The sequence below is a fragment of the Alligator sinensis genome, unplaced genomic scaffold, assembly GCF_000455745.1.
Source record: "Alligator sinensis unplaced genomic scaffold, ASM45574v1 scaffold520_1, whole genome shotgun sequence".
NCBI lineage: Eukaryota > Metazoa > Chordata > Crocodylia > Alligatoridae > Alligator > Alligator sinensis.
In genome coordinates this window covers 2,200,401-2,211,796 of record NW_005842064.1, presented here as the reverse complement: position 1 = coordinate 2,211,796, position 11,396 = coordinate 2,200,401, and the positions used below count along the sequence as shown (strand labels likewise).

Sequence of the window (11,396 nt, the reverse complement as noted above, 5' to 3'; positions counted from 1 at the left end):
TCAGGTAGCAGGAGGGGGGGAATCACATAGTCCCCTTGCTTTTTGCTCCCCCCACCTGCCACTGGCACCCCCTCACCCACAGCTCCTCACAGCCTCTGTCCCTCCCCTACTCCCTATAATCTCTGCCCCTTCTCCCGGCTCTCTACAGTCTCTGTCTCTTCCCCCCCCCCCCCCCCCCCCCCCCGCCCCACTGGCTCCGTTGCAGCCCGTTCACCCCCGCAAGCTGCAGCTGCCCGTTGGGGCCCAGTCATTTGGGGACCCCAAAGGCAGCGGGCCGGCGCAGGGGCCTGGGCTCCCGGCTTTGCCACCTGCATCACCCGCCTCTCCAGAGCCCGGACGTGGACCTGCTCCCCTATCGGGGCACCCCCAGCAGATGAAAGGGGCAAGGCCCAAGACGGGCAGGGGCTCAGGTTGCAGCCTCGTCTGTCCTTCCCGTCAAGGGCAAAGGCCCAAGCAGATCGGCACGGGCTGGGCGCATAGCATCGCCTGCTGGGCCCTGGCCCAGGTGGCAGGGGCCAGGCCAAAGCCTGCAGGGCACAGACAGGGTCTGCCTAAGGAGGAGATGAGGGGGGGGCAAATGGTCTTTGCATAGCAGCTCGCTAGCCCGGCCAGGGGTGCTGCAAGCCACAGGGTGGTCAAACACTGGACCAGGCGAGTCAGAGAAACAGACATCTCCATCCTTGGAAGTGTTCAAGAGCAGGGGGCGGACAAGCACGCCTGGCTGGGGTGGTTGGCAGGGTTGATGCTGCCCAGAGTGGGGGGCTGGACTAGGTGAGCTCCTAAGGTCCCTTCCAGCCCTCATTTCCTACGATCCTGTACGGGATGGAGGCAAAAGCCCACAGGTAAGGAGCAAGGTGATCTGCACCTGTGAAAGCAACCGCCCAGCCCTGGGTTTATGCTGGCACAGCAGAGCGCCCCTCGGGATTGCAACTGGCAGAGGATACAGCACCAGGCTGGACTTGGGCTGGCAAGATAAACAGCCAGAAGTCGGACACCTTTGCAGACTGGCCGAAGCAGAGGTGTGCTGCAGAAGCTCTTGCAAGCAGAGGACTTGCTTCATTAGCTCCTGACTTCCGACTAACCCTGCTAACTACCTCTCTGCAACAGGGTCACCAGGGGAAAAGCCTGTCAGTACCTGAGCCCCCACTAGTGGCCACGCTACGTATAGCCGTTGCATTGCACTGCTATCCAGGCCTGGTGCTTTGCTTCCTGGGGCTGGGAGGGGAGATGGAGCCCAACCCAAGGCAACTGCCAGTTACAAACGAAGGAACCATTTTTATTGGACACTATCATAACCACTCAAGCATATTTACAACACGGTGCTGTGACGCAGGACCTCCAGTACCATAAAGAGAAACAAACTCCAGTGATTGACAGCAAAAAAAAAAAATAGATACACTCTTAATAATTTAACCCCCCAGCAGAGGGCATGAACAGGAGCATTGGGAGTGTAGAGTGTGCGAGTGCAGCCAGGGTGCCCACCACCCCTGCTGGGCTGTCTATTGTCAGCCAGGGGCACTAGGCATTCCCACAGTCCCCCCTTATCAGAGCATGAGAATGAGCGCTGAGCCTTCCTGCAGGCCAGGGTTGCAGAGCCCAGCTGCAGGGTTGGGCTGAGGAAGGAGTGCCTAAAGCAAGCAGAAAAGAGACATGGGAGCAGGACCTGGAGAAGGGTCACCCAGATGAAGAGTGAGAACATGGCAGGAGCTGCTCCTGGCTTCATGCCACACTGAGTCACATATACCAGGCCTGTGCAACCAGGCTCTGTGCTGGCTGTAGGGTGCTCCAGGGAGCATGGAAAAGCAGAGGCTGGGACCCACAAACTGGGCACAGGTGATGGAGGGCATGGAGTGCCGTGCCCAGGGCAGCCCACATGGGATTTCACCTCCCAGCCCTGTGATGCCAAGCTTCGGCTTCACGGATATCACTCTTGGTTTGTTTCTACCGGGTCCTTTCTGATGAAGCCTGCCTGGCCTTGCAAAGCTGAAGGAGGTTTTCCTAAGAGTTGGCATGCTGGGCTGAACTGGCTTGACTCTGCCCCTGCGAAGAACCACTGTGATGTACCCATAATGCTTTGCCCTTAGCACTTTCTGGGCATGAATGCAGGCAACAGGACTCAGACCAGACATGTGACAATAGGGAAGGCCCTGCCATTTAAGGCAGAAGCCAGAGAGGAGAACCAGAGGAATAGCCAACCTGCCCCCAAAAAACAGCTGCTCCCCAGGGAAGGGGCTGGGGCTGTCTCAGAGAATGGCACTGGGAGTTCTGCCATGCGGTGCTCCAGCGGCAAAACATCCAGTGTACAGCACTGAGTGAGAACAGCCATGAAGGAGCTGGGGGCATTGCCTCAGCTCCCCCCACCCCCACCACAGAGGTACCCCCAAAGAAACAGGAGGCTTAGCAAGGAGATCTTGAAAATCAGAGCGGTCCACTGCCTTCGGTTGAGCTACAGGGAGATATTATAGTGGTTAATAGGGAAGAAATTTGTCCCAGGATTGAATGGGAATGTTGGCATGTTCCTGAAGGCATGAATGCCACTTGCCCCCAGGGGCTGGGGGGGGCATGGCAAGCTCCCACAGGCAGCAGCAGCACTGTCAGCAGCAGGAGCATGGCAGTGGCAGCAGTGCTGGGGAGGGCGGGGGGGGGCACGGCGCAGCAGCAAGCAGCTACCGCCCACAGGTCCTGCCAGCAGTGTCAGCTGTGCCTTTTCACAGGGGGTGCACATGCACCTCCTACACATCACCAATGCCTGGGGGAAGCAGCAAGAGAAACGGCATTGTGGGGAAGGGAGAATGAGAGTGTATGTGTGTATGCACGTAAGCATCTGTGCAGGTGAGAGCACCTCTGTGTTCACATCAGTGAAACAGTGCAAGAGAAGCCACATGTGACAGTCCACACGGGCATCTAGGTGCAAAAAAGAGTGAGACAGGGAGGGGGAGTGCCCTGGGGCATTATTGAGTGTGACTTCATGACAGTGCTGGGCTGTGTCACATAGTGCATCGGCTGCTCACCATCTCCACTCAGCCCCAACATTTCTTACGGATCATTAGCAGCAGGCTAGGATTGTGCCATGGGGCTTAATGGTTCAAAGGATCATCTGTGCATGTGTGCAACAGCAAGGGAAGAAGTGCTGTCTGTACAAAAGCATCAGGGCACACATATGCAATGGAGAGGCGCACACAGGCACAGGTGGGGTGGGGGTGTTGATGGCACACCCTCTCGGCATGAGTGCACTTTGAGAGTCGGTGACATGGGACAGAGAGCAGTGTCCTCGTCTGTGGAGGAGTGTGTAAGTGTGAGGGCGAGAAGGCATTTGTGCAAAACAACAAGTCCCTCATGTTCCCCTAGCCAGGCCTCGTGTCAGACTTCTGGTCCCCAGGATGATTCTAGGTGGCTCGTTCACATACTCCTCCAGGAAGCTTTAGGGCTGCCATCTCCTGGAGTGAATAGCAGGCCCCTCACCGGTGTGGTGATGGCCCTAGGGCTATTTGAATGCAGTAGCAACGTGCTCACAACGACTGGCTGAGCAGATGGGGGCCAAGGTCCGTGGGGGGAGGGTTCAGTAGTATTTCTCTGACTCCTGCCAGTTTGTTACCCAGTGTTTCTTGTTCTTCCGTGGCAGGAAACTGTCAGCAGGCCGGTAGCGCTCCTCCTGGCGGATCCGCACTGCATGGTACTTGGGCATGAGCCGGTAGTAGCGGGTCCGCTTGAAGAAGTTGCACTGCTCGAAGGGAAGAGATAGGTTAGCACCAAACTGCGGTGGCCAGGGAGCAATCAAGAGATCAGCACCATGAAACCAGACAGAGGCCGACAGAGAGACAGAGGGTGAGAGAGAGATCAGAGAAATCATAAAGTGAGACCAGAACAAGCAGAAAGGGAAATCAGAGAGACAGGAATCAGTATCATTAGAGGGAGAGATCAGAACAATCAAAAAAAGTAAAATGAAGAGAAATCAGAGAGCAAAAGCAGGGCAATCAGAAAGAGAAATGGAAGCAGAAAGAAGAAGGAGAAACAGTCAAGAAGAGAAAGGAAAAAAGTGTGACGAGAGGAACAGAAAGAACAGTAACAAAGCCTAAGGGCAAAGGAGAGAACTCCCCCAGCAGGAGACAAGACTCCAGACGCTGTGCTGAGAAATGGGTGGTCAGTGAAGCTAGAGGAGAAGACAAACATTGGTGTGAATCAGACCGCTGTACAAACAGACAGACACCACCTGGCAGGAGGGCACTGGCAGGGACTCAGTTGCGAATGACTCTGAACTGCTGACCGTGAGGCTGCCAGGTCTCCACACCCATTCATTCTAGGCTTCAGCTCCCCATCATGGCATGGCAGCCTCCTCAGCCATTGCCCTTGTCCTCTCTCAGGACTCCCCGGCTCTACCCACTGGAGCAGCTGTTTTGAGTGGGTCAGCAGTGGGGTATGTGGGGCACAAGGGCAGTGATGTCCCTCAGCGTCTCCAGTGCAGGTGGGCAAGTGGAGAAACTGGACAGGCAATGCCAATGACTGCCCCTCATGGGCAGCTCCCTCTCCCTTCTATACACCCCTGGTTGGGCACTGCATTCTCCCCATGTATCTGCATGAGCAGGGACTATTGGTGCCCTGAGGTAGGAGCACAGCATGGGAAGGGGTTTCCTGGGCCATAGAGGGCAGTACCCTGCATTGGCGTGTGATCATCCACCCATGGACTCCTCCAAAGCACCATGTCAAACTCTCCCCCAGTCACCAGAACAGCACCTGAAGCACCAAGGACACCTTACAACCAGCCCCAGGTAACAGCAGGGACAGGGAAGGAGTTAGTTAACATCTGCTCAGAGGATGGCCCCATGCTACAGAGAAAGGCAGAACGCCCAGTCTGTGCCAGTCTGACCTGGGAGAAACACCCCTTCCTGACCCCAAATGTGGCTGTGGGTTTGACCCTGAAGTGGAAGAGAAAGACACTCCAGCCAGTCCCTCTGGGTTTTTTTTAAGAACCAGCAGGAACATCTGTGCATCTCAAGCAGAAACTCCAGTCTTGGCTGAGGCTAATGTCCTAGCCACAGTGCCTCAGAGGAAGGCAACGCCCTAGCCACAGAAGCCAGTAGCATCCATGAAAGGGAAAGACTTCCTTCTTAGCTCCAACTGGTGACCAGCAAAAGCCCTCAGAGGCCTGAGTTTGTTACACACCTACCCCACTACTGTCATCTCCCAACCTGGGGGCTGCAGAACACACAGGGCTGGGCATTCTCATTGCAGGTTCTGAGCATGCAGACATGCAGCATTTACACTGGTGTAACTTGCATCACTCTGTATCCCGGAGCAAGCTAACCCAGTGCTCTGAGGACTGGGCCTCTGGAAGCGGAGGTCTACAGCAGGCCCTATTACACTGCCTTACTACTAGGTTGTGAGAAAGCTAGTAATACCCTGCTTGCACTGTTCAAGAGCTACCCTGGAAAACAGAGCAGAGTTGCAGACACACAGGCCATGTTTACAAGAGATGCTTACTGTGCAGTAGCTCTTTACTGCTGCACAGTAGCTTGTTACTACTGCGCAGTAGTGTCGCTGGGCATGAACCATGTGACGCTACTACGCAGTGGTAACAAGCTACTGTGCAGCAGTAAAGAGATACTGAGCAGTAAACGTCACTAGGCAACCGTGCCGGGACACAACTGCACAGTAACACTGGTTACTGCATAGTCACTTAGTATGTGGTTATGCAAATACAAAATGACTGCACAGTAACAACTGTGCAGTCAACGTCTTGTGTAAACATGACTACTGTCTTGTAAACTCATGTAACTTATAGGGCTGCGTAGTTACTCATGACTTTGGGGGGTTACTTTACTCCACAGTGGAGCAACAGACACCAACCAATGCAGAACTGTACCTTGTGTCTGCTCCACATTTACATTGGCATGAAGGCAGATTATACCAATGTAATGCTGTTGTGTGTCTGCTTCCTGCAAGCGAGACAAATTACAGACATGGGTGGGATCTCATCGAGTGAAATGGACATACACACACAAGCATGCGCACACACACACATAGCTACAACCTGCTTCTCCCTGGAGCCTGAACAGGACTCAGAGAAGAGTGGAGGGGGAGAAGGGATCAGAACACACCAGCTGAAGGATGCAGTCAAAAGCATCGACCCCTGGGAAGGAGAGGATGCGACTGGACTACACACATGGAGGTTCAGAAGGCCCCTTGGAGAGGAGAGAGAGAGAGAGAGAAGAGAGCTGCCATCCAGGCAGAGCAGAGGGTAACAGGGGAAGGCATCACAGGGACAGGGTGCAAAGCTAGGTATGAGAGGCCCCACCCCCTTGTGCCTTGCCCCGCCCCTGGGTCATTACCGAGAGGCTGGAGCAGGCTCTCAGAGCAAAGGGGCCCTGATCTAGTAGTCGTCAGTCAGCCGCTCCGTTTCAGACGGCTGGATCTTCATCTCCGCCTTCTGGGCCTTGGCCTCATACATGGCTCGTGTGTTTGCCCTCCGGAAGAAGCCACACTACAAGGAAGCAGGCAACACTGATCAGGGGTGGTGGGGTGGCCATCAGGAAGGAATGCTCCAGCCCAGAAGTGGCCGCATCTTGTGGGAAGGTGAAGGGTGGATCTCTGCCTGCACTGGGTCTCAGGGAAGCAGTGACATAATTCTGTGCAATGGATACACTGTATGACCTTCTGGATCACTTGAACTTCACACTGACCCACTGCAGACTGGACTCTCTTCAGGGCACTGATGGTGTGGTGGGGGAAGGGGGAGCATGCTGAAGTGGCTCTGAAGTGGCTCCCCTGGATCAGAGGTGCCCTCAGCCCAATGCAGCTCCATGCAGAGCTGATGCAACTTGGAGGTCACAGGAGGTAGGTCCTACCTCATCACTGCCATTATTGGTGACATACCAATTGCAGATGCTTCTCTGCACCCTGCAGCCCCACAGGCAAAGCTTGCAAGGACAGGAGGTGTGCAAGGCCCTGCCCTTCAGCCTGGACTGCAGTTGAACTGAGGCTGGAGCAGCCCTGTAGGCTGAGTGGTGGCAAGGAGGAACTCCCAGGTTTCTGTTGGACTTATGGCAGAGCAGCCCAGGGACTGCTCCAAGTTACACCCATCTGCCGGGGTGGGGACGGGGAGCAGCCTGGCCTGCTCTCCCCACTCTGGGGCATGTGCTTGGCATGCTTCAGTGAGGGAGGGAAGGAGGACCATAGAGTGGCACTGTACTAATCCAGTGCCCCAGGAACCCCGCTTACACTGGGAGTTCCCAGGCAGGCTGGATCTTGTTGCTCCCTGCTGCCCAGAGCAGGGGGCTGCTACCACTGTGCCTGCAAAGTGCTCAGTGAGGCTGTGGGAGCTGCCACAGCACAGTGCCAGGGCCTGTGAGAGGCTGTCTGCAGAGACACCTCCCATTGCATAACAGACTTAGGATTCCTGTTGGGCAGGGGCAGGGGTGACACAGCTCAGGAGATCCCAGGAACAGCCCATGTTCCTGGCTCTAAACACTCAGAGGCAAACTGCTGAGACACCACAGGGTCAGGCAATTTCCCTGAAGATCCTCTCCTCCACCCCTGCCATTGAGAAGCAGCCTTGTAGCTCATCTCCGTCACAGCACGTCAGTCAGCTCTGCCAAGCTAAGCAGGGTATGCCAGGGGGGTCCTGGATGCGAGATAGCTAGGAAGTGCTGGTTATGTAGTAGGGGGTCACTGCTCATGCTGGAGCCCTATACATTGGCCTGGAGACGAGAAGCACTGAAATGTTGTCAGGCATGACACAGAGGACCCGACTGAGCTCCCATGATGTTTGTGCCTGAAACAGGGCACTAACCCCACCCCAGCATGGGTGATTACATTCAATCTCCCTAACCAACTCTAGCTGCTTCTCTAGGTACAATCCAACAGCATAACTGAGTCCCATGTTCCACCCCAGAGGTGGCTGTGTCATAGTGGTAAGTGCCATTGGCAATGGGATAGAAGGCTGCAGGGTTCCCAGCCTAGGATATTCAGGTTGGGAGCCTCAGAAGTAAGGGCTATGGCCATGCTGAAAGCAGGGATGGCAATATACAACACCGGGTCACCAGCTGCCTAGGAGCACACATCCATTGGTGTTGTGAGTATGCCAAGCCTCAGCCCAGATCCCAGGGAGGTGCCACTCACTCCTGGCCATTCCTGTATCCACCTGGACACAGGATAGGGCTCCCTCCTCCCCTGAATGGAGTCACTGTCCCTTCTCTCACCTTCCAGAGCAGGAGGACGATCAGCCCCAGCAGCAACAGCCCAGCTCCCACAGCAAAGAGCACCAACCACAGCGCAATCTCCGCCGGCTGCTCCTCTGTCAGCTCTGAATCGATGTCCACAAAGAACTGGAAGCCAAGCCACGTGCTCAGATGGGGGCAGCTGTGAAGCCGTAACTACAGCTACTGCGGGGCAGCCTGCATCTGAGTGCCTGACTGGCACTGGGGTATCCAGCAGCTCCAGTGCAAACTGGGGGGCACTGTATGGTATAAGCGCTGGCTGCTGGGGGAGCTCCTGCCTACTGCAGGCAGCAGGGGACACTGCAGTGGCTGTGGGGCACTCCCAGATACCCCAGCCATTCCCTGTAAGGGGCATTGCAGAGGCACTGGCTGGGGACAATCCCAGCCTCTCCCAGCATGGGACACTGGATTTAAAAGGGCACATACATGCATGTTAACGGGCTCAACAGAGCTGACTCACTTGCACTGTGTGGTTCTTCATGTTGATGGTAGCCACGTTGGTCCGGAGAAACAGGGTGGCTTGCCCCTCCACCTTGATGCGGTCATAGCTGCTGTACTCCTGTTCACCCAGACAGACACAGGGATGGGGTGAGGTGGGGGAGGGTACTGTCCAGGCTGGGCCAGAAGTAGCCCACACCCTTCCCCCACCCACTCTAAACCCACAGACCAGATGTGTTCAACTCCAAGCAGGTCTGGCAGGGGCAGGGAGAGCTTCCTCTGCACTCCCTGCCTACCCAATCCCTGGGCATGGGCAGGGGGTGCAGCCTCTGTGCATCACTGACTCTTACTCCCTCTGCTAAGGCTGCTGGGAACGGGGGCAATAGTGCCAGCCATTGGAGTGAGAGATGGACACTGCCATGAGGGACTAGGCCAAGACCTGCCAAACTCATTGCATACATGGTACAGAGAGACCCTTTGACCTGAAGACTGGGGCAGAGAAGCCAAGACACACTGAGGTCAAGACTTGAAGGGGATCACCTGGATGGCTGCCTGTGAGAGAGAGAAGACTCTCCCCCCAGCCTTGTGCCTTCTCTTGTGGCTTTTGGCCACTCCCTCCCCTCCAAACTTCAGCTGGGTACCTGGGCAGTCAGGCCTAATGGAGCCCCAGACTCTCCCCCTCGCCCCGGGTGTCTTGGGGCAGGGAGTTCCACATAAGCTGCCCCCTGTGGAGTCAGTTTCCTCTAGGTGCTTTGGGGGTAACTGAGGGGTGAGCCTGATCTGCCCTGGCAGGATCCCAACATCCAGCTGGGTCTCTGTGAGGAGGGGAGCAGGGACTGGGCACGGACCTCGATGAAGGTGCTGTTCCACACACGTGCTCGAATGCTGACAGTTGTCAATGCCCTGGTATCATGGAGGGGGCACTCGATCCAGATGCAGTGGGATGTGCCCGTGGCACAGTTCTGCAGGAAGGAACAGAGACTGCCATGTTAGCGGGGCAGCTCAGGCAAGACAAAGCAGTCTGGGGTTGGGTGGGCCTACAGCCCAGTGGTATGAGACAGTCTGGGCTTGGGACCCAGCTAGGTGGGTTTGGTCTGGCCCAAGGACCAATGGGGTGTGGACAGGCAAGGACCCCTGTCATGATCCACTCACACTGCTGTTATGCCCCAGCAGTGGGCTCCAAACTCCAGTCACTTACAGTCCTGGGCAGGGGTAGGAGCTCTCTGTACATGGAAGACAGAGACTGCTGCCAGCTCATGGGCTCAGCCACAACTGTGCAATTGTGTCATGGACCCTTTACAGGCTCCAGCAGATTTCCCCTTCAACTCCACCACACAAGTCCCAACTTCTGGGACAGGATGTTTCTGTCCCTCTCTCTGGAACCGTGGGCCAGGGTCAGTACCAGGGGTACACTCTCTCCATGGTCAGGAAGGGCTCAGCCTGCTGTGGGGCAGGGAGTGGGGGACACTCACCAGTTCCACTTGTGACCTGGCTTTCTTGGCAGCAGCCAGGGTGATGGGGAGCTCGGTGTGCGGCGCTGTCTCCAGCTCACGTCTCTGCCGGGGTGAGGAGACGTTGTCCAGAAGCTGCAGAGGAACCAAGCTAGTGAGGGCCCCGTCAGACGCACAGCGCCTGCCCCCAGCTCCCCAGGGCAGTGAAGACCAGCAGTGACCGGCTGACCACCTTGCGGGGCAAAACCATGGCTCTTGTCATGAGGCAACTGAAGTGGGACCATAGTCTGCCCACCCTGCTTGCGGGTTAGTGCTGCCTCCTGCAGGCTGCCATGTGCCATTGTGGGCTGCTGAACGCGGCTCAGGGAGAGAAAAAAGAAAGGGCGGGGGGAGGAAAAAGGGAGCAAAGGACAAGAAGAAGGAGTGAGAAGAGGGAAAGAAAAGAGGGGAACAAGACAGCAGGAGGGGACCAGGTTACCAGGCCACAGTGCAAGACTCACGGTGAGGTTGAGGGGGTTGATGACATCCCCCGGTGGCTGGCAGCGTCTGCTCTCATTGCCTCTGACAAGAATCTCGGTGGGGTACAGCAGCCACTTGCCATTGGGGATTTCATAGGGCCAGTTGAAGCCCAAGATAATGGTGCCCAGGGAGCCCAGCGCCTCCCCCTTGGTGTTCACCTGCAAAACACAGCCTGGGTTGGACTCAGGCCCTGACTTCTCCCCGCAGCCCCAGCCCCAGACCAGGAGCAGCATCCTTACCTTGAAATCAAACCTGACAGGGCTCCCAACATCAGCCTCTTTTTTCATGGCTGACTCCCCCACCACTGTTCCACTGAAGTACGTCTGCACCTGGGAGGGTGTCCTGTTAGGGGCAGAACACTTTTTATGAATGAGGCAGCCCAGCCCAGGGCACAGCAAAGGCTGGGAAGGCGCTGCAGGGGGCATCTGATGGGCACAGATGAGTCACAGATTGTTGGCCGGTCTTGCTAGGGTTGGCATGATGTCAGGCCAGGGTGGGGGGTTGGGAGGCTCCAGCCAGCCATGAAGTAAGGGCCATGGAGCACACACACAGCAGTATCCTGAGTAGTTATCCCAGCAGGCATTGCCGCAGAGGAACTGAGCCCTTTGGACCTCAAATCCTGCCAGCTCCATCCGGGGAGCCCGCTCTTGGGAGGGGCAGCCATGGGGTCCAGTGCAGAAGCACTCTGATGTGCACACTCTTGGCAAGGCCAGGTACTTTATTGAGAAGAAGGTGCCAGGGAGAGGCTTGGACTCAGGAAACCAGGGTCTGATTG

At 56.4% G+C, this 11,396-nt stretch overlaps 1 protein-coding gene across 1 annotated transcript in view; it reads right to left on the bottom strand.

Annotated features, from left to right (window-relative positions):
* Positions 1-3,583: 3,583 nt before the first annotated feature.
* The window catches only part of ITGA3 (integrin subunit alpha 3), a gene marked incomplete at its 5' end in the record, with an annotated part of 42,052 nt that continues 34,239 nt past the window's right edge, over positions 3,584-11,396 (bottom strand). Inside the window, 8 exons of the mRNA XM_006023338.3 lie at positions 3,584-3,721; positions 6,327-6,478; positions 8,196-8,321; positions 8,674-8,772; positions 9,500-9,613; positions 10,124-10,237; positions 10,603-10,779; positions 10,861-10,963. Of these exons, the coding sequence (XP_006023400.1) occupies positions 6,368-6,478; positions 8,196-8,321; positions 8,674-8,772; positions 9,500-9,613; positions 10,124-10,237; positions 10,603-10,779; positions 10,861-10,963 (844 nt within the window). The remainder of the gene's footprint in view (positions 3,722-6,326; positions 6,479-8,195; positions 8,322-8,673; positions 8,773-9,499; positions 9,614-10,123; positions 10,238-10,602; positions 10,780-10,860; positions 10,964-11,396) is intronic.